General features: G+C 46.9%; 2 protein-coding genes across 2 annotated transcripts; one reads left to right on the forward strand and one right to left on the reverse strand.

The window, feature by feature from the left end:
- Positions 1 to 15723: 15723 nt before the first annotated feature.
- On the reverse strand, positions 15724 to 16928 carry LOC136501554 (uncharacterized). The gene has a single exon (XM_066497078.1). The coding sequence runs from the start codon at positions 16502 to 16504 to the stop codon at positions 16013 to 16015; it is 492 nt and encodes a 163-aa protein (XP_066353175.1). The 5' UTR covers positions 16505 to 16928; the 3' UTR covers positions 15724 to 16012.
- An 894-nt stretch (positions 16929 to 17822) lies between these two features.
- LOC136501565 (RNA polymerase sigma factor sigB-like) lies at positions 17823 to 20979 on the forward strand. The gene is made up of 6 exons (XM_066497086.1): positions 17823 to 18210; positions 18313 to 18834; positions 19535 to 19765; positions 19849 to 19989; positions 20188 to 20385; positions 20500 to 20979. The coding sequence occupies exons 1-6, from the start codon at positions 18016 to 18018 to the stop codon at positions 20791 to 20793; spliced, it is 1581 nt and encodes a 526-aa protein (XP_066353183.1). The 5' UTR covers positions 17823 to 18015; the 3' UTR covers positions 20794 to 20979.
- Positions 20980 to 22305: the final 1326 nt, after the last annotated feature.

Here is a 22305-nt window from a genome sequence, read left to right on the forward strand (position 1 = left end):
TTTAATTTGAAGTTTCCATTTTAAAAAATCCTTTTTCTATTTGTTTCCACATTTAATGGTGTTAATTTTCAGAAACACTTATCCACCCCCCCTCTAGGTGGCATCCTAGGTCCTTTCAATTGGTATCAGAGCAAGGTTCTCATCTAAAGCTTCATCGCCATGAGAAAAGGATGTCGACGCCTATTGAGTTGGAGTTGGTGCTTCTCCAAAATGATGGTTCAAACTTTCTATCTTGGTCAATTTATGTACTCAATGCTTTTAGGGATATTAGTTCTCTTGTTGAGCATATTGTAGATGCAAGCATATCTCTTCCTATAGTTGATTGAAGCAACTATAAAAAATTGTCAAAAGAGAAAGAGATATGTGTGCAACTCAATGCTCAAGCTATTAATGTCATGTTGAGTATATTGAGTGTAGAGGTTCAAGATGAGGCAATCTTCAATGGACAACCACCTTCGAAAAGTGCTCATCTCATTTGGACTATACTTTTTGATTTATATGAAAAATCCAAATATGATGATGCACTTGAGATCAAGTTAATAGAAAGTATGTCCATTGTGTCTTCATGCAGCGAAGAAACCTCACAAGATCTCAAGAGCGCCGAGCCGGAGGCAGAAGTGCGAGTAGCTGTTTGCAATGATACTCAAGTCCGGTGGCGACCAAGTGATGAGTCAACCTCAGTATCTCATGATACTCATCACTTGTGTCTCATAGCCAAGAAAAGTAAGAAGAAGAGTAACAAGAAAGATCAAGAAAAAAAGAAAGCACAAGTAGATGATCAAGATGAGAGTGATGTTGAAGTTGAAGACAACTATAACCTTGATCATCTCAACCGCAAAGACAAGTTCATCATTATGAAGATAGTTGAAAAGAATGATGAGCTTGAAGAAGACATTGAGAAGCAAGAGTAATCACTTCAAAAGTAAGAATTGTTTCTCATCTCCAAGATGGAAGAACTAAAGGCTCTAAGTGAAAGGTATGAAAAATTGCTAATTGAGCATGCTTTAGTTACTAACTCCTCTTCTAGTGTTTCACAACTAGAGAGAAAAACTTTGAGCTCAAGGAAAGGCTAGATGAACTATCAAGCAAGTATAATGTGCTACAAGCAAACTATGTTCATCTAAAGTGTTGTCATGAGGAAGTAGTAGAATCAAGCATCATGCTTGAGGTAGCTCATGAGGTTGTGATCACATCGGTAAAATTTTCTCAACCTCTCACATATTCACTCACTAGTATACTATCTCAATTAAATATTTCTTGTATTATTGAGTGTGCTCCTCAAGCAAGCCAATCTTCGATTGAGCTAAATCTTATAGAAAACATATAGCTCAAAGAAGAGGTGAAAAGGTTAAAGAAAGATATGATTCGGTTGAAGGGTAGGGAGAAAGCACAACCTTCTCAAGATAACCGTAATAACATGGTGAAGAAGCTTGAGAAGGGGTCAAACCTTGCTTCCTCCAAAGCCCAACAAAAGAATCACATCTCAAGCAAGGCCAACACAACTAAGAGCAAGAAATATGAAAAAAGGTTATGCTATGGTTGTGGATTATATGGACATAAGTGGACCATGTGTCCACATAAGAGTTGGGCCATGTTTACACCAGAATTTGAGAAGAATCACAGGGGCTCGAAGGCTCCTAAGATCATATCATCAAGGAATCAATTGGGTGCAGGTCGGTATCTGTTGATTCAAATGCAACACTAGAATCGGTTTTCTTTAGATAGCGCTAGCAAATAACGACAAAGGCTACGATCGACGCTGGGACAAGGCATATTGGACTCTACACAAAGGGAAAGATTAAAGTCCAAGTTATCTTAAATTAGGAATGTTTTATTCTATGCCAAAGATTGTAACGAGTCATGTTCGAGTAGGATTCATGTTTAGGCTCCGGGTATAAATATTGGACCCCGAGCTATTATAAAGCACACACAATCAATCAAATATAAGTTACTTACTTTTTTTGGCTCTGGCCACCCCTTAAGAGTAGGAGTAGAGTAGATCTCGGTGAGTTCTTCAGCAAGTACGGCTGCATCAATCCGGTCGACCTCCATTGCTTGTCTGTAAGTACTGTCATTGCTTATACTTCTGTTCGTATGGCTGCATTGATTCGATCGACCTTCACTGCTCGAAATAGATTAAAGTCAAGTTATCGACTCTATCTAAGGGTGGCGTTCCTTCGGATAGATTCATTAAGTTACCGATATTGCTTATTGCTTCCATTATTTATTTATTTACAGCAATATCATTTTGTTCGATTGGGATTGATCTAGATCGGCCTTATATCTTTCTTAACCCATCGTTTGTTAATCTGAATTTGATCTAATCCGTATCTTAAACGATGAGTTATGTTTTATCGGCCATTTTTATGCCAATCTTGATCGTGCATAGTGTATGGTTAAGGCATGTTTTGTCTTGAGTAGATCTGTTGGTGGCCTATGTGATTCTGCCTCACACCCCACTGTTAGCACCATAGAGTGAGGATCGTTATTCAGTAGATCTATTCCTGATAGGGTATGACTTTAACTGTGTGCTATGCCTAAATCGGCTGTTTTAGCCGATATCAGGTGTTTTCATGAATAGTTCACGTTATGAGACCGTTGAAGTAAAGATAGGTTGAAAGATGTGTTAGCTCCATGATCTTATTATTGTATTACAGCCTGCATGGTTTTGCCTCATGCCCCACTGATATTAGTAATAAGTTAGGGTTATCGAATCTATTGTTATTTCTATGGCCTACATAATTCTGCCTCATGCCCCACTGGTTATAGCAATAGATGAGATCTAATATGTTTATTAGATTTATCTTTATTAAATGGTTAAATGATGATGAGCTGTTTCATTTATACAAAAGAGATTCGGTTACTTATAGTCATTGGCTTAGCATAAATTAATTATTGTTGACATCCTCTTGCCATTGACTAATGTTTATCTAAATAACGAGATCTATCCTGAGCGATAACTGATTTACCTTCCATAATTCCATGATCTTTAATAATTTATCTTTATGAGTATGCTAGAATCGACTATTTAGTCGATTTCCTTCCATATCGACTCTCAGAGCCGCATATTCGGGGCTGTCTTGCAACACCGGCATATTTCACCTTAAATTACTGATTAGCTTTCTCTCCTTGTCAATTATAGGGTCAAACTGACTGGCATGTCTCAGGAGGAGTGCGTAGGATCGACTATCCTTGCATTGAAGCTAGGTGGATCTCTAGCTCCATCGAACGGACGCTTCTGGCTTGCTTGTGTGTCCTCGGCATGAGACAAAATTTCGCGCCGACACATGTTTCTTGCATGCCCGGTGGGACCCCACAATCGTCATGGTGGTTCACAACAACAATGACATCCTTATGATATATTATGAAGATCTACCTGATGGAGATAAAAATATCATTGGTAAAACTATAGAAGAATTTTAAAGCAAATGTTTGTTGTCCTACACCAAAACATGTGACAACATAATTATTCAGAAATTTCCACTAGCAAGAGTTCTATTACACGGACAGACAGATACATCTAAGGCTAAAGACAGACGTTTCTAAACGGAAGTTGTAGACAAATCTGTTTGTGATGCCATATCAAGCCATAATGAAGCTTTCTTGGACACATTCTACAACACCATGAAAGAAGCGATTCATGGGTTTCCAGTTGGTCAAGTTGGGCCAGCTTATTACAACATTATAGATCCGTCGACCTAAGGGACTAATCAAGTCAGTACCAGCTATCAAGAAGCAGCACCAGCTAGTAATGGTGATGTCTAGGCAGTTTAGGGTTCATCTGAACAAGCTTAAGGTACTACTACGAATCAAATACAATATAATTCTAGACTATCAGTATAGCATGTGCAATAGCCGACGGGGCAAGGTCCAAACTAGGTGGTCAATTTTGGCACATCAGGCCACATACCGTTGTTAGCTCAAAAAATAGCACCCTCAATTCAAATGATCCGTAGATATATAGATCCTTATGTCTATAATCAGAGACTTCAAGTAGCAAGCCAGCAAAGGACCCAGTAGATAGAGATTCCATAAGGGTATCACTATGACATAGATTATAACACCCTTCACATGATTCCAAATCTAGAGTACTAAGGCACACAGGATTTCAATCTACAGATGGGTCCGCAAGTGTAGAGAAATTCAAATTCAAATGCTGATGAGTTGCTGCTGAGGGTGACCGAGATGATGAAGAATTAGTTTGGTTTGAAGCGGGTTGACCTTTTCGTACAAACGCCCATATCCAAAATGGTATGATTTGGTCGCTCTTTCCACAAATTACAAGCTCCTTGAGTTCGCTAAGTTCACTGGCCAAGATAGTACAAACACGATAGAACATGTCAGTCAGTATCTTACATAATTGGGCGAAGCATCAGTTGAGGATGCCTATCGAGTTTGTTTCTTCTCCTTGGCCCTGTTAGGGCCAGCCTTCACTTGGTTTTCATCACTACTAGTCAATTTCGTTGCTAATTGGGCTGACCTAGAGAAGAAGTTTCATATATATTTTTATACTAGGATTGGGGAAAAAAAGATAACCAATTTGACAACTATAAGGCAGAAGACTAATGATTCGGGCATTGAGTTTCTTCATAGGTCCTATGAGACTAGGAACTTGTGCTTCTCATTAAATTGGTTGATGATCAGCTAGCTGCTTTAGCTGTTCAAGGAATGCTACCAATGTGGAAAGAAAAGCTGCTGTGATAAGAATTTGACAACTTAGGCCAATTGGCTCAACGGGTGGCAGCGCTCAATAGCCAATTCTAGAGTATGTGTAGAGATACTTGATTTTAGAAGAGTACCATAGTGGCCGAAGCTTACAATCCATACTCAGTCAATGATGGCTATGAAGATGAAGAAGAAGAGGTTACCGTGGTTGAATGGAATTGGGGCAAGAAAACAGTAATGGTGCCAAATCCTTGGGGAAGAGGAGTCGAGGAGAGCTATGACTTCGGCGTCATAAAATCAGACAAGCTCTTCAATTTCTTGCTTGAAAAGGGATAGATCAAGTTGCCCGATGGTCATGTTATGTTGCCCCCTGATCAATTGAAGAATAAGAAGTTCTGCAAGTTCCATAACGCCACTTCTCATTCCACTAATGAATATAAAATCTTCCGACAGTATATACAGAGGGCTATTCAGGAAGGAAGGCTCAAATTTAATATGCCTCAGAAAATAAAAGTTGATTATAATCCTTTCCTAAGTGATCAAAATATGGTTGATGCTGACTACTCAAAGGAAAGACTAAGGTCCTAACATCAACCAAATCAAGAGAAGCTAGAATAGTCGATCCCAAGATGCAAATATCGGCTGACGAGTATAGACAAATTAGAAGATATCGCGCTAAGCAAAAGAGCTGATATGAGCAGGGGAAAACATCAAAAGATAAGGCAATAAAGCCATGAGTTACATCTCAGATCCTGTTGAATAAGTGGCAGCAGCAGAAGGAAAAGGATTATCAGTATTGGTTAAAAGATCAAGAATACCAGCATCAACTGGAAAAAGAGAGGTACGAAAGGAAGCAAGCCAAATCATATTGGAATTGTCCTTTTTTCAAACATTGCTGGAATGAAGGTTTGAAGTTGCCTAACAGACATGACTGTCCAGAATGCAACAATCAATATTGAGAGTTTAGGCAATCTCTAGCCAACCTCCGGTTTATCCATACTCAAGATGCATATTATCATAATAACATGGATCGATGCTTAAAAATGGAAGTGTTCATAATGGGCTGGGAAAAAGAGTTGTTGACTAGGACTAGGCTGATTATGAAGAAAAAGGCAATAAGAGAAAATATGTTTGGCAGGAAGGCCAATAGTGTCCAGGAGGTTTGCCAGAAGCCAGAAGAGAAGGGTGCAACGCTTAAGGAATAAAGAGTTGGAACAAGCTCAGGTGTGGTAGAACCTCCTAAATTATAGGACCCACATGTACTTGTCATCGTCCAACGACCTTTGATAACTATGCATATGTTTCTGGTAACTTAAGAAGTCTATCAGGTGTCCTCGGGAAACCCCAAATCATCCACAATTTCCGAGCAAGATCACATTATAGAGTCATTGCAGTATTACAACATTTATTCAAATATATACATCAGAGTAAAAACAACGGAAGTCTTATAATAACTTAGTTTACAAACTAGTGGTTTCAAACCTTACAGACTAAGTTCGATAATTAATACAAAATGTAGTAGTGGAGTGGCATTATAACATAATACAAAACACACAATAGAACTGCCCTACCCAAAGGCCACATATTTACTTCTCATCGTCAGATCGAACAATAGTCATGCAGCATGATCCAAAACAGATCTGCTCATGAGACTCACTTGCAACAAGGGTCAACGAACCCTGAGTACAAAAGTACTCAACAAGACTTAACAAAAATAAGAACTGATAAACTTAGGAATGCAGGCTCAGGGATTCAAGGTATGGCTTTAGCAATAATCAAAGTTCTTTTGCGTAAAAGCTCTTTAACAAAATTCTTTATTTTGACATTTAAAACTTCATAGAATCATATACAAAGATGACATGATCCGTATTGAGATCATGAAACTTCATATCCAACGCCTTCTCAAATTTCAGTTATTAAACTACGATAATGAACAGAGAAGTGAGTCTCCATAACTGAGGAGCAACGACGATTCTAACCGATTATAAACCTAGCTGGGAATTCCAGACCACACGACATATGCAGGTCCCCGACCTACATATACCAACCTGCTCTCAGATCCTCTAAAACAAGAATGGGTCCACGCCACCTGAGAATACAGTACTCCACCAATCTAGCCCATTACCACGTGGGTACACGCTATTCCCGCCATCTCTCCACTCCTAGTGCGTGAGTAGCCATTCTCGTAATAGAATCACCAAGTTAAGGCTTATCGGAGTATATGGTTAGTACTACAAAGTCTCACTACACACAGTTCAACAACGGACGGACCTTAATCGACACAGGCGGAAAGAATCCGCTCACAAGACCTCCATGTCTTGTGGCTCTCACATACCGAATCCGCCTGGTCTAGATTTATTACTCCACATGCTCATATCACATGATAACATAAGTAACCAAAGATCTATTTAAAACCTACAGGTGACAAGTAATCACCCGACTTTGATCTGTCTAAGCATGGCTAAGCATAACTAGACATTTACGACATAAACTGGTAACAAGGTAGTTACGGAAAAACAATGTTGGCAATGCACCAATTAGGCTTTTACTTAACTCCTAATCACTTAATGCAGTATAGAAAAGCAAAAACAAAATTAATTTGTAAAACACAAGGTAGGGTTGTATGCATCCGGGGCTTGCCTTTGTTGACAGAAAAGTCTAGTTCCTGCGATGTTTCACAAGTATTCGATCCGACCTCAACAGATGGATTAACCTCCTCCGCAACTTGATTAACTACCACGTGTTCACCTTCATTCACTACACGTAGTAACAATACCATATTTAACATGATGCGGAATACAAAATATGATGCTTAATGATGGATGCAAAAGTTAACAACTGGAATACAACTTTCCTTCGCGGTACAGTTATAAGTCAAACTAACTAAATCTTTTTCGTAACACATACATCAATTGCCAAGGATCATTATTAACTAATGACCCAAGGTCATCACTCAATCCAAAATTTCAAACAAAACCTAAATCATTAAAGGTTACTATTTGCTTTTATGAATTAATTAATTAATTAAGAATTATGAAATAAATCAACTTATTCTAATTAAGCTCAAAATTTTAGTAAAGGTTCATCACATGATAAGTAAGTGGTAAAACAAATTTCATAATTTTTGGACAATTAAATAAGCCTAGAAAAATCATGGAAATCTATTTATTAATAAATTGAACCATTTTCATCACATTTAAAAAGTACTGAAAAACAATATTTCATATTTTTCCTAAATAATACACATCGTAGAGAGGTCACACAAAAATTTTCATAATTTTTAGAACTCTAAATAATTCTACATAAAAATAACAAAATCTATTACTATTCATTCAAATGTGAAAAACAGAAAATTCATTTTGAACGCTAAGTCACTGACAACCCGACCCCACTTGTCATCTTCAACCTCTAGCTTTGACCACGACGGCGATGGCGCTGACCGACGCTTCCTCGCTGACGGTGAGACCAACAGCGACGACAAAGCTACCAACACGTTTACTACGACTAGGCGCATCGATTGGTGACCCAATTCGCACTGATTACGGCACAACCCGAGCTCAACACTGGTCATGGCGAACATGGCGGCTCGGCGGCGCTACGCAGGCAAAACAAGGCCGGTAGAGCTAAAACAAAGGGTTCAAGAAGCACTAGTAGCTCACCCCGAACACGTTGGAGCAAAGAGCGAGACCGGAGAAGTAACGGTGACGCATGACGACGTCCATGGTGATCACGGCGGAGCAAAGATCGTCGGTGACGGCGCTCCGGCAACTGCAGCAGGACAAACAACCAAGCAATAAGGGATTAAGCACCACAGCATCAAGATGAAGCCATAGGTACACTGATCAAGGGCAACGGCTCACCGGAGGACGCTAGCCATGGAGATGCGCTTGCGATGGTGAGGTGACCGGCTGTGAGGAAGAAAGGTTCGCACCGCGGGTTCTTGGCGAAATCAGGCGATCACAGTTGGATGGCTAGGCACGCAAGGAGTAGGCGAAGCTGTGGCAAGCTTTGCCGAAGATGGGAAGGCTCTACCATGATGGTGAAGCTCAACGGAGTATGGCGGTGGCGGCGGGAGAAAATAGAGGAGGAAGAAAAACGACGACGATGGTGTCTCGGTCTTTAAAGAGCGACCAAGGAAGCCAGATGAAGCCACGACGGAGCCTTTTCCCATGCCAGCGTGACACCATAGACGGCCACAACGTGCCTGGAAGCAAGCCGAAGGTCGCCTGTGGTGTAGCTTAGACGGTGAACACTGTTCACAGTAATTACAGAGTTGCTATTTGTTTTCAAATTCAAATTACTCCCAAATTTGTATAGACCCATCCTTGTGATGGCTGAGATTTTCTCCGGGTTGGCTTCGATGCCACGTTCGGAGACGATGAAGCTGAGCAGCATGCCCTTTGGGACCCCAAAAACACATTTCTTGGGATTGAGTTTGATGCCATTTGCCTAGAGTTTCACAAAGGTTTGCTCGAGATCAGCAACAAGGTGGTCAGCGTACTTGGACTTAACTACAATGTCGTCGACGTAGACCTCAATGGTCCGCCCAATGAGGTCCCCAAAGTAATTGAGCATACATCACTGGTAAGTGGCCCCAGCGTTCTTTAGACCGAATGGCATTGAGACATAGTAGTACGGTCCAAAGGGGGTGATAAAAGACGTCGCGAGTTGGTTGGACTCTTTCCTCGCGATTTGGTGATAGTTGAAGTACGCGTCAAGGAAGTAGAGGGTTTTGCACCCTGAGGTGGAATCGACTATTTGGTCGATGCGTGGTAAAGGAAACGGGTCTTTTGGGCACACCTTGTTGAGACCAGTGTAGTCGACACACATCCTACATTTCTCGCTCTTTTTTCATACAAGAACAGGATTTGCTAACCACTCTGGGTGGTGAACTTCCCTGATGAATCCGGCGACAAGTAGTTTTGCTATCTCTTCACCGATGGCCCTGTGCTTTTCCTCGTCAGAAGTGGCGCAGACATTGCTTCACCGGCTTGGAGCCTGGGTGGATCTTCAGGTTATGCTCGGCGACCTCCCACAGGATATCTGGCATATCCGAGGGTTTCCACGTAAAGATGTCTTTGTTGTCACAAAGGAAGTCGACGAGCGTGCTTTCCTATTTGGAGGAGAGCGTGGTACCTATGCGTACCGTTTTACCCTCGGAGCTACTGGGGTCTATGAGGACCTCTTTAGAGCCTTCGGTCGACTCGAACGATCCGGACGACCTCTTTGCATCGGGCGCTTCTTCGACGACTTCTTCCCTAAGGGCAACGAGTTCTCTGGAGGTGATGATTGCTGTGGCATGGCCGCAGCACTCGACTTCGCACTCATAAGCCCACTGGAAGGAGGTGCCGACGGTGATGACCCCATGTGGGCCTGGCATCTTCAGCTTGAGGTATGTGTAGTTGGGGACGGCCATGGACTTTGCGTAGCATGGTTGTCCCAAAATGGCATGGAAAGTTCTAAGTAACCCTACCACATTGAAAGTGAGGGTCTTAGTCCTATAGTTGGACTGATCCCAAAAGGTAATGGGTAGATCGATTTGTCCAAGTGGTGTGGCCTACTTTCTGGGGATGACGCCGTGGAAGGGCGCTCAGACTAGGTGGAGGTGCGTTCAGTCGACGCCCATCACGTCGAGTGTCTTCGCGTACATGATGTTGAGGCCACTACCTCCATCCATCAGAACTTTGGTGAGGCGTTTTGGGCCGATGATCGGGTCGACGACAAGCGAATACCTTCCCGGATGCGGGATGACGTTCGGATGATCGGTCCAATCAAAGGTTATGGCGGCCTCTGACCACCGGAGGAAGAGTGGTGTGGTCGGCTAGGCCATGTAGACTTGGCGGCGTGCGACCTTCTGGCGATGTTTGGAGTCGTAGGCCGTTGAGCCTCCGAAGATCATGAGGCAGCCATCCAGCGTTGGAAAGCCATCGTCCTTCTCCTCGGTGTTGTCGGCAGCGGGGGCAGGTTCCTTCCCCTGCTCCCCCTTATTGGTTCTCCCGGCCAAGAACTTGCGCATGAGGCTGCAGTCTTTGAGCAGATGCTTTATGGGGAAGGCGTGGTTCGGGCATGGCCCCTCGAGCATTTTCTCGAAGTGGTTTGGAGTGCCCTCCGTGGGCTTCCGACAACCCTTGTGGTCAGCAGCAGCCATGAGTGGGTCCTCGCGTCGTTGCTTCTTGTTTTTCCTTTTGGTGAAACGGTTGGAGGTGCCTTCATCGGCACCCTCACCCCGCCTTGCCTTGCTGTTGGAACAGTCAAAGATTGCTCTGACCGCCTCTTCTTCTGAGGCATGGCTGGTGGCGATGTCTAGAAGCTCCTTGGTGGTCCGCAGACCCCATGCGTCCCAGCTTGTGGACCAAAGACTTGTAGGTCATTCCGGATAGGAAGGCTCCTATCACATCGGCGTTGGCAATGTTAGGGAGCTCGTTGCACTATCGGGAGAAGCATCGGATGTACCCACAGAGGATTTTGCCGGCCTTCTGGCGATAGTTTTTGAGGTCCTAGGGGTTTCCAGGATGTTTGTACGTGCCCTGGAAGTTCCCCACAAAGATCTCCCTTAAGTCCGCCCAACCTTGGATGGCATCGGACGGAAGGTGTTCCAACCACGCTCGTGCCGAATCGGTAAGGAACAGTGGAAGGTTGTGGATAATGAAATCATCAATATCCGCACCACCGGCTTGATAGGCAAGCCGATAGTCTTCAAGCCAAAGTCCGAGGTTTGTCTCCTCGGAGTACTTAGGGATGTTGGTAGGTGGTTGATACCTCGATGGAAACACGACATTGAGGATGTGATGGCCGAAGGCCTGAGGGCTCGGCAGGCCAAGGCTCGGGCTCCGATCCTCGCCGCTGTCATAGCGTCCATCATGTCGAGGATGATAGCCACGATGGGCCCCTTCCCTCGGGTCATCGTGGGCGCATCTACGGGTGTCGAGGGTGCTGTGTGCATCGCGGTTGTGGTCGAGACATTGATGCACCGGGATTGCGATGTGCTGCCCGTCGCCTTGTGGCGCCTGGTGGACCGATGCATCCCTAGCGGGGCGCGCCAAGGGGGTTCGCTGGCTGGTGTTGGGCTCGTGTCGCTGAGACATCGAGCTCTCTGCCTGCTGTGCTGCCGCACGCTCAAGTAGCATGCGAATCTCACGGTGGACCCGGTGATCCTCGAGCGTCGTGGCCTCTGGAAGGCCATGAAGCAGGGCCATCGTGGCGGCGATGTTCTGGCTTGCACAAGCAAGGTGGGGAAGGGTTTCATCGTCGGTGATGATCCTTTGGTTCATGTTGTGGGCCATGGTGCGTGCGTGTCCTCCATCTCCATGGCGCCTGATCTCCTCGTCGATCCTCTTATATTCCTGGACAAGCTATTGTCCGGTTTCATCTATTTCCTATTTTTGAGCTTCTAGCTGCTCCACCCCTACGTGAGGTGGGGCTGCTGCCCCTCCTTCGGCTCTGTCGCCGAAGTTGCCCGCCGGGGTGACCTCCTCCTTAGAGGCACTTTTGACATGTCCCTCAGAGGTTTCTGCCATGAAGCATTCCCGAGAGGGATGATGGCTCCCCCGACCGGAGTTAGAACCAGAGTTCGACCCTGGGCCCTCCGTGAGGAGGCCGTGGAGGGATTCAGTAATGTTTTCGATCATTCCCATAAACTCGCTGTTCATAGGAAACGGGATCACGCGCTGGGCCATAAGGTGGCTTACGGTTGCTGCGGTGTTGCGGAGACTGAACGGAAACACCGTTGAGGCGCGCCATGTGGAGCGTTTCGGAGAGAGGGTGATACAGCGCGGGGCCTCTCTAGACAGTTAGGGTCCAAGGAAGATGCCCGGCTGGCCCTCAAGCCTCCGGTAGCTGAGATTAGCGGATGGGGGAGATTGGACGGCCGCATGGGCCAGCATCAACTCTCCTCCCAGTGTGATAATGAAGTCTAGGTCACCGAAACGCACGTGTGCGCCCAGGACCCAGCTGATTGCGTGGTTAGCCATCCGAGGCCTGATTTGGAATGCGCAAAGGCCCCTACCTGGCGCGCCAACTGTCGGTGTTTCGAACAAACACCGACAAGTAAATTTATAATTGATGCGCGTTAGGCCCGGATGGTGCACTAAAGGACATGAGGATTATACTGGTTTGGGCAGAATGTCCCTACGTCCAGTTTGCTGCTGTTGTTCGTGTTATTAGTACCGAAAATGGTTCGTAGTAGGGGGTACAAAACAGTCGAGAGAGGGACGAGTCCTAAGTCTCTGATGGAATGATCGAAAAGGTTGCCTAGAGCTTGGTCGCTGCTCAGTTGTGTCTACCGTGTCGGGTGTGTGTTCTTCTTCTCTGTCAAGAGTAGGTCCTCTTTGCTGGAGGAAGCACATCCCCTTTTATAGATGAAGGAGACGCCTTTACAAGTGAGAGGGGAAGGGTGCATATGCTATCGAGCCTTGTTGTCCATGTTTATTGAGCCTTGTTGCCCATATCGGCGGATATCAGATAATGGTATGCGCCTACAACACTATCGATGCCTTTGTAGAATGTCAGGATGGCTACAGAGTACTACTCCGCGCAGGGTATGGACTCTGGTATAGTGGTTTTGACTTATGAGCCTTGCCCTGCCTTTCTCCACACGCCGTCTAGTTCCTATGAGCCCTGGTCGAAGGGACGCGGGGGTCGAAGTCAGAAGTAGAGCCTTGGGCAAGGCTTTCCGATCGGAGAGGACGTCCGGAGGCCGAAGCGGGTGCTCCAATCCGGTGGGCCCAAGGGGTCATGGAGCAGGCGCCGCTCCTTTGGGACCACGGCGTGGTGACAGTACATTCGTCACTTGTAGAAGGCGCGAGTCTCTCCGTGGACCGTAGTGGTTGTCGCATGTCTATGTCGGGTTCTGTGTCTGAGGGCTGAAGGCGACGCCTACAATACTATTCGAACTCTGCAATGCCGGAATGGTCTAAAGCGCTTATCCCATCATATCCTGGCAATACTTTTCCTACCACGGCGCAGGGCATGGTCCTTGGTGCTGCGTTTGACCCGAGTGTCAAGTCGTACCCTGTGCTCATCCTTATGATGGAGCAGGGCGTACTTGTAGGGCGAAGTGGAGTCTGCCCTCGGCCATCGGGCGAGGCGGAGCCCAGCCCTCGGGGGTCGGACGAGGCAGAGTCTGACCCTCGAGGGCCGAGCGAGGCGGAGTCTGCCCTCGGCCGTCGGGCGAGGCGGAGCCCAGCCCTCGGGGGTCGGACGAGGCGGAATCGGACCCTCGAGGGCTGGGCGAGGCGGAGTTTAGCCCTCGAGGGCCGGGCGAGGCAGAGTCTAGCCCTCGGGGGTCGGGCGAGGCGGAGTCTGACCCTTGGGGGCCGGACGAGGCGGAGTCTGACCCTTGGGGGCCGGGCGAGGCGGAGTCTGACCCTCGGGGGTCGGGCGAGACGGAACCAGTCTCCCGTCGGTCCGGACAAGAGACGCAGTAACGTTCTCGTCTGACTGGGAGTGTCAATGTTCGATGGTTTATCAGTTCCACCTCACCGGGGTACTCCGGTATTAGGTCCCCGACAGTCATGGTCTCCTATTAAAATGTGGCCAATGCCGTGGTCACATATCTTTTCACATTCACGTAGTTAGTTAGGAGGGCCATACAAAAAAGGGGAGAAATTTTGGCTCTTTAATATTAGGTATATAGATATAGATATATAGATTTGTGTTTAGCTACATATGTTAACATAAATACACTGCTTATATGTATTTATAAGTCGCAAAAAGGTGATATGTATTTATATATGGTTCAATTCAATAGTACTACATCCGTCTTGAAAAGAATGTAACTCCGGGTTGCGTGCCACGAAAAATGGTTCACGTTTGACCAAGTTTCCAGTGAATAATATTCACAATCATGTCTTTAAATTAATTTATTATAAAAATACATTTCATAATTAATCCGATGGTATTTATTTGGTATCATAAATATGGATACTTTTTATCTATATTGGTCAAACTTAAGGTATTAAAACGTGACACTCATAGATTGCATTGTTTTAGAGACGAAGGTAGTACAAAAAAAAATTGAACCAGCAGCTGGAGTTCCAAATAGCTGGGCAATGAACCGACGTCCTTGCCCATTTGATGTCCGGTCTAATCTTAATAACCATATCCATAACATGTGATTTTTTTCCTATCCACGTTTTCTGATATCTAGGTTGTACAATTTTTTACAGCCCATTTGGACGTAGATATTCAACCTTAGAATTGGAGTCGATGTTAGGGGGTGTTTGGTTCCTACAGGAAAATTTTAGTCCTTGTCCCATCGAATGTTTGGACACATGCATGAAGTATTAAATATAGATGAAAAAATAACTAATTACACAGATTGTGGCTAATTTGCGAGACGAATTTTTTAAGCCTAATTAGTCCATGATTTGACAATGTGGTGCTACAGTAAATATATGCTAATGGCGGATTAATTAGGCTTAATAAATTCGTCTCGTAAATTAGTCTCCATCTATGTAATTAGTTTTATAATTAACTCATATTTAGTTCTCCTAAATAGCATCCGAACGTCCGATGTGACATGAACTAAAATTTAGTCCATAGAACCAAACGCCCCCTTAGCTAGCTCTGAATGTAGCTAAAAACTTGGAACCGGAAATCGATACCAATGTCAATTATCTATAGTTTTATACATGCATACAGGAATCGAGTTGGGCTGGTTCGTACAGCAAAATTTAAATCGTGGCCCATTTTAATATCATAACTGATTTGGTATTGAGGATTTAATTCCATACACTCCAATGTTGATATCGAAATGAAGCCTTGACTCATCTTCCCCAACACATCGTGCCACTACAACCTATCCCGTCGACGGTCCTCTGCCTCCCGTAGCCGTCGTTCTATAAGCCATCATATCGAAGTTGGGGGCAAAACTCTACTTTCAATCACGTATAATCCGACCGTCAAAAATTGAGCAATGGCATGAATATCGACACGTCAAAAACTGAGCAATGGCATGAATATCGACACGTAGGCCATTGCGCTAAATGCCAATGCTTTACCAGATCTTAGCAAGTTAGCAACAATGGTCAATGACAAAGCTAGAGAAGAAGCTGTTTCAAAAGGATATATATATAGTTCTCAAACATCGAGCCATCGCTAAAACCAGATCAGGTTTAAGTATTCACAAAGAACTGCGACCACATTACAGAGATATCACGATAATCTAGTGAAGTGCAAAATCAATGCTAGTTGTGCAAAAGAGATATGACGACGAGAACAGCCTGCGAGGACGAAAGCGTCGGCGTCTTCTCACATCGCAGCGGAGGCGCCTGTCGTGGGCACGAGCTCGAGCGCGCGCACTAGGGGCCTGGTTGCTTGGTTGAGGCAAGCGTTTCCCCTCAATCCCTCATTGCTGCGCGTTGCGCACCTCCAGCGCGCACTGCGACTGGAAGAAGGGCACAAGGGACGCCGGCTCCGCCACTGGCGCCGACAGCGCCGGGTGCCGCCACCCCGCGCCGACAGCGGGCGCCGGCGGCCTGGGGTTGACGTCGTGCGCCTGGCGCTCCCCGCTGCCGCCGTGCCGGGCGGCGCCGCGCTGCTGCTGCTGCTGCTCGGCACCGCTCCTGCCCTCGGCCAGCTGGTCCCCTCCTCCCTCCTTCGTGGCGGTGGCCCCCGCCTGGTCCGCCTCCCAGACCGGCACCGTGGGCGACACGACGAGCGGCGACAGGAGCGGGATCGGCGCCCTCCCGTCGCCCCACACCGCGGGGCCCGCCCCAGCCCCCGTCCCCGCATCGGCGGCGGCCTGCTCCAGCTGCAGCGACGCCGGCGCATGCTTCTGGAGAAGGCTCGGCGGCCGTTTCTTGCATCCGGAGCCTGAGGCGGACATCTTCATCTCCATCGACCGATGATGAGCAGGTGGATTATTTATTCGCTTTCCGCGATCCCCTTCTCGCTGTCGCTGATCTCTCCTCTGCCCGGCTGGCTTCTGCAGGGAACTGCCGTAGGGTACTCCTACATGCGTGCATGCGGAGCTCGTGGGATGGCCATATGACTATAAAGGGCGGAGCGGTGGCGAGTGGGTGGCCGGGTTTGGAGGAGACGGGGGCGGCGTGGACGGTGGGGAGGGATCGGTGCGGCAGTTCCCTTGTTTTGGTGTAACGCTCGCTCGCTTCCTGCAACCGTCTCCCAGCGAGATGCCTGCGGTCAGTTTCTGACTTCTGAGGCTCTGATCGGATTGGGATCGGCGACCGCCTTGGGATATGTGATCGTGGACTCGATTTGATCCTCTCGTTCTCTTTTAAAAAAATGTGTCCCCTGTCACGTCACTTGGGGGTCGGTAGAAGTTTTGGCACGTCAAAACTTGGCCACATTACAAATAGTTGGGATCGTACGACTGATGAGTGATAAATAAACGTTACGTAGTTCATTGAACTGACAGTACAGCAGAAGACGGCACAGTAAAAAAATCTGGAATTGCAGGGCAAGGTTGATTATGTTAATAACAAGTGCTTATGTTTTTTTAACAATTCTTCACCGATGCTTTTACACGTCTTTTTCCTTGCAAAAATAGATACACTAGACACAGACACAAACCAACTCCATAGAACTTGGAGAAAGCGTCTCTTAGTGGGCCAAGGCGTCGTCAACGTCGTCTCGATACATGTCCCCCGTCTTTGTTGTCTCCGTTGCTTTTCGCGTATATACGCTAGCTGTTCCCTCCTCTTGCTTCGGAAGTGCATCGTGATCAATCAAGCACGGAATGGTTCCATATCTCAAGCTCGTGATGTGTAACACAAACATATATACACGTTTTTTTTGAATCTATATACGGCATGTTCGCTGGTTGGTTTTTGGGCTGGTTTGGGCTGGCTGGTGCTGGTTTGTTGTGAGAGGAAAATACTGTTGGCTGGCTGGTTTGGGCTGGTTGAAACCAACGAGCGAACAGGGTGATACACGTTTCTTTGTGCAACTGGATGCCTGGCGTCTTCATAATAAAGCTAGGACTGAATCCCTAACAAACAGTGGCCTGAAAAACGCGCAATTGCACGTTCTCGGGGGAAAAAAAAACGGTGGCCCTTTATCATCGTATATTACCGGACCGATCACAGCTTCGTCTTTTCGGCCCGGCCCACAACATGGCCGGCGGGCGGCTGGCCGTGGAGGTGGCCGCTTCCTTTTCCGCAGGATTCCGTCCCCACCCTCTCTTATCCGCTTTCCTCCTCCCGCCGCCCCCTCCCGCTTCTCTCCTTTCCCGCAGCCTCACCGCGGTCCTGCTCGTCCACGCGTTCACTTTCAACGCGATGCCGCAGAGCAGAGAGCTAATTCCTGAGCTAGGAAAGTAGTAATGCGTCATTTGGCCGCGACCTCTGCGACGCGCATTTGTTGAGAACCGCCTGCGAACTGCCGTCGATGGCGTTCCTCGCTCCTCCGCAGTTCAAGTGGCCCCCTTCCACCCGTGCGGCGGTGTTCAAGGAGCCCTCCGGCGGCGCAGGCTCCCGCCCCAGTCGGATAAACTGCTCTTTCTCCTCCACAGCAGTCGTCGATGCAGAGCGCCTCGAGTGCTTATCCGTCGAGCCGCTGCCTTCTCCTCACCGAACCCTTCCGGTAATGTCTTTCTCCATCTCGTCCGTCTGACTCAGCTGTAAGCCTGTAACTGCAAATTTCAATACGGGCTGGACTGGCAAATTTCTAAATTGTTCGTCTCAGGGATGTTTCGGTGAGGCGCTTCTCAACAAGGAGGCCATGGTGGAGGCTGCGGCCGCGGAAGCCGTCGCTCTGGCTCGAGCGGCGGCCGAAGTCGCCCGAATGGCGCAAAAGGATCACCCGGCGGACTTAACGCGGCGCGATGACACGGGGGACAGCTTCCTGTCAAGAGAGGTCCTCCGCACCGAGGTGGGGTTGGAGGCGAGGCGCGCCGGGCTCGAATTGTTGGAGGGCGATGAGTTCAGCAGCATCTTTAGCGACGAATCTGAGGATGACGATGATGACGGGCATAGCATAGCAGTAGCGGTGAAGTCGGCGCGGCGGTCCGAGAGAAGGGCTCGGAGAGTGAGGGCAGCGATGAAGGCGGCTAAGTGTTTCAGCAGCAGCAGGAATGCTGTTGGAGCGTCCTCCACGAGGAAGAAGCGGCTGAAGGGTTGCCAGACTCCTCTCGGGTGCTTCTATAAGATGACCGGCCCCAGGCTTCTGACGGCTGAACAGGAAGTCGAGTTCTCAGAAGGCATTCAGGTATGATGACTCGCAATTAAAACTTATTTGTGATTTGTGGTGCTATGCGGAGACATATCAGTAGTAGATTATTGAGTAAAATGCATCGCGTCTCCCTAAACTTTTCTCACATTCTCATCCGGGTCTATGAATTCTCAGAATGATGCTCCTTCAACTTTATATAGCCAGGCAGAGTTCCTGTCACTTTCTTTTTTTTTTAAAAAAAAGATGCATTTCAAGTTTACTTTAGTTCCCATCATGGACTTGAATTCTAACTTCAAACGAACCACTTAAAAAGTTAAAAGGACCAGATGATCACTTTGAGTTTATGGACCAGATGAGAATGTGGGAAAAGTTTGCGGACTCATGATGCATTTCACTCTTAGATTATTGAAAGGTTGCAATATTATCTGTACGCCCTGTGCTAAGTAGCGAAGATAGTGAAATGCACAATGTTGCAGCACAGCTCTGTTCAACTTAGATCATAAAAAAACTGCACATTACACGCATGATAGCTTGTGAAATTTATTCTTGTGTTTGATGCAAAATTGCAAATTTATATAGCCATAATTTAGTGTGCTCTTCCCCTTGGCGGCATCAACCATCACCATTCATCAACCAACTCACCATTTTCGTCAGGTGTTTCTGCTAGCTACCGTTATCCTATTGCTACGTACCATCACGTTAAACTTATCATGCATGTCACAATGAATGTATGCAGGACCTCCTGAAACTGGAAGCCATCCAAAAGGAGGTTGTGCAATATAATGGCGGTGAACCAACATTTTCCCAGTGGGCGGCAGCAGCTGGAACTGATGAGAACACTCTGCGGAGACGCCTGAATTACGGGGTTTACTGCAAGAACAGGATGGTGAAATCTAACGTGCGACTTGTAATCTCAATCGCAAAAGAACATGAAGGCCCTGGAATGGAGTTTTCTGATCTAATTCAGGTGTTGTACATGTGTGCTCCTAGAGAAATAAGATTATTGCTTTAATTATATTACACATTCTCATTTCGTTGTCTTCTTGGCAGGAAGGGATGCAAGGCCTGATAAGAGGCGCAGAAAAGTTTGATGCTTCGAAGGGTTTTAGATTCTCCACTTACTCTCATTGGTGGATCAAACAAGCAATACGCAAGTCTGTTTTAGAACAAACCCAGATAATTCGCCTGCCGGTATGTTATCCTTCCTCCCTGTACTTTCACCATTTGAATTTCTTGATATTGCTGTCTACGTATCGGTGAAGGCAGCGGTGGTGATGACGATGATGGTACCAACATTCTAATGCTGCATTCTTTTACCTGGCGTTACGTGAGCTCAATTTCGATGTTGTAATTTTTTGTACCTAAAACATTTGTTTCTCTGTTATGTAGGCACATATGGCTGAAGCAAATTCCCGAGTGAAGGAATGCTGCCGGCGACTCCGTCGTGAGTTGAAACGGCTACCCAGCAACGAAGAGATTGCGGTGGACACTGGCATGCCAATCCGGCGGGTGGAGACAGCCATGAGCCTCCCAAAATACAGTGTGTCCTTCACGAGCAAGGTCGGGTGCACGGACGTCACATACCAGGTTTGTTCGTCATTGACGTCCTTCTCATGTAAACGCTACGGTGGAACATACAGCATGACAATAATAATGGCGCCTGAATCTAACGGCCTCCGCTTCGCTTCGTCGACCTGGCAGGAGATCATGCCGGACACGAGCGCCGAGACGGCCGAGGAGGTGCTGCACCGGTGGCTGATGAAGAAGGACGTGAACACGGTGCTGGAAAGCCTGAGCCCGCGCGAGAAGCTGGTGATGCGGTACCGGTTCGGCATCGAGGGCGGGCGGCCCAGGACCCTGCACGACATCGGGCAGCTCATGGGGGTGAGCCGGGAGCGGATCCGGCAGATCGAGCTGGGCGCGTTCCGAAAGCTGCGGAGCAAGAAGAGGGTGCAGTCGCTGCAGCACTACCTAGAGCCGGCGGAGAGCTGGTAGCCATGTCAGCACTACCCGCATCGTTGCACACGGCTTTCCATGACAACTCGTATATATGTATGTACACCGTTCTTTTTAGAGGATTTAACGTATACACGTTCGATCCATTTCGTTGTCCATGTTATAGTACTAAGTGTATAAAGAAGCTGAAACGTTTTTTAATGCAAAAATACAAGAATTGTGTTCCAGACTTTCAGTAAATAGCAATAGTACGGAAGCCAGCCGTTTCTGTACTGTGCTGTGCACCACACGTATGCCCACCCCGGATGCACACACTGAAAATTTCTTCCAAGTCACGGAATCAGCAAAGAGCAGGGTTTTGCAGCTGGTTCTGGTAATCAACCAAACACAAGTTCAGTCAGTCCACCGTTGTCTGATTCTCGTCAGGTGCTGAAGTGGCAGAAACCGGGCAACGGTAAACTGTCGGATTCTCGTCAGTCTACTTTGAAGCCAGCAGAGATGGTGTGTGGGGCTTCGTTATCAGAGATGAGCACCGCACGGTGCTGAAGGCTGGGGCTGGGAGAGAGGAACATTTGCAGCCAAAGACACAATAGATTTTATGTAGTACCTATATAGATATTTGAATTTATAGTACCAAAAAACATCAATTTTCACTCGTTTTTTATTAAAATATTATAATTCGGGTTATAAATAGTGTAAAAGTTTTAAAAAAGTTGTTGAAATATATAATTATGTATATTTTATCACACTAAAAAATGCGATCATATTTGTCCGGCTCCCCTTAATCAAAATTGTTGGTTCCGCCTCTGTTTGCAGTCGGCCTTCCATGTGAAATTGCTTGGTTGCGCAGCTAGCCTGAAGGCAGCAGCATGTATGGGAATGTCAGCATAAGATTTTGTCGGTGTTTTCGGACCACCGACGAGTAAATTTATATTTGCGCATCTGGCTCGGACGGTGTGGTTGGAGGACACAAGGGTTTATACTGGTTCGGGCGGAACGTCCCTACGTCTAGTTCGCTGCTGCTCATGTTACCGGCACTTGGTTTGCAGTAGAGGTTACAAACAGGCGACAGAGGGAGAGGATCCCAAGTCTCTGGTGGAAGGAGTGAACGGGTGCTGAGAGCTCGCTTGCCGCTCAGCTGTGTGCTCATGTCATGCTCTTATGTCAAAGATCCCCCCTTTCCATGGGGCGCCCTACTTCCCGTTTTATAGGCGAAGGGAAAACACGGGTTACAGAGGAGGAAAATGAGAAGAACGAGAGAGAAGAAGGCCTCCAAGGTTGCCGGGTCCTTCTTCTCCTTCATGCGGGTCCCACCGATCCTATAGATATCAACAGGGACGGCTCCATGTCGCGGCCATGTTCGTCACTGGCGCCATACGCAGGCGTCATCTGTCGGTCATGACGTTCCACTCTGTCCTGGCGGACGTTGTGGTGAACTGACGCGCCTGTCAGCGTCCGTACGAGGATTAGGGAGAACAGCACTGGCATGCCAGACATTATTCTTGATGTGAATCCCCAGGTATGGCCCGTCGTGGCCATGGGTTACATCAA

The sequence above is a fragment of the Miscanthus floridulus genome, chromosome 1 (assembly GCF_019320115.1).
Source record: "Miscanthus floridulus cultivar M001 chromosome 1, ASM1932011v1, whole genome shotgun sequence".
Taxonomy (NCBI): Eukaryota; Viridiplantae; Streptophyta; class Magnoliopsida; order Poales; family Poaceae; genus Miscanthus; species Miscanthus floridulus.

Coding starts and splice junctions, on each gene's coding strand:
- LOC136501565 (XM_066497086.1), top strand. CDS start 18,016: ATGGCGTTCCTCGCTCCTCCGCAGTTCAAGTGGCCCCCTTCCACCCGT. Junction 18,835..19,534: donor AGTTCTCAGAAGGCATTCAG/GTATGATGACTC, acceptor GAATGTATGCAG/GACCTCCTGAAACTGGAAGC. Junction 19,990..20,187: donor CCCAGATAATTCGCCTGCCG/GTATGTTATCCT, acceptor TCTGTTATGTAG/GCACATATGGCTGAAGCAAA.
- LOC136501554 (XM_066497078.1), bottom strand. CDS start 16,504: ATGGAGATGAAGATGTCCGCCTCAGGCTCCGGATGCAAGAAACGGCCG.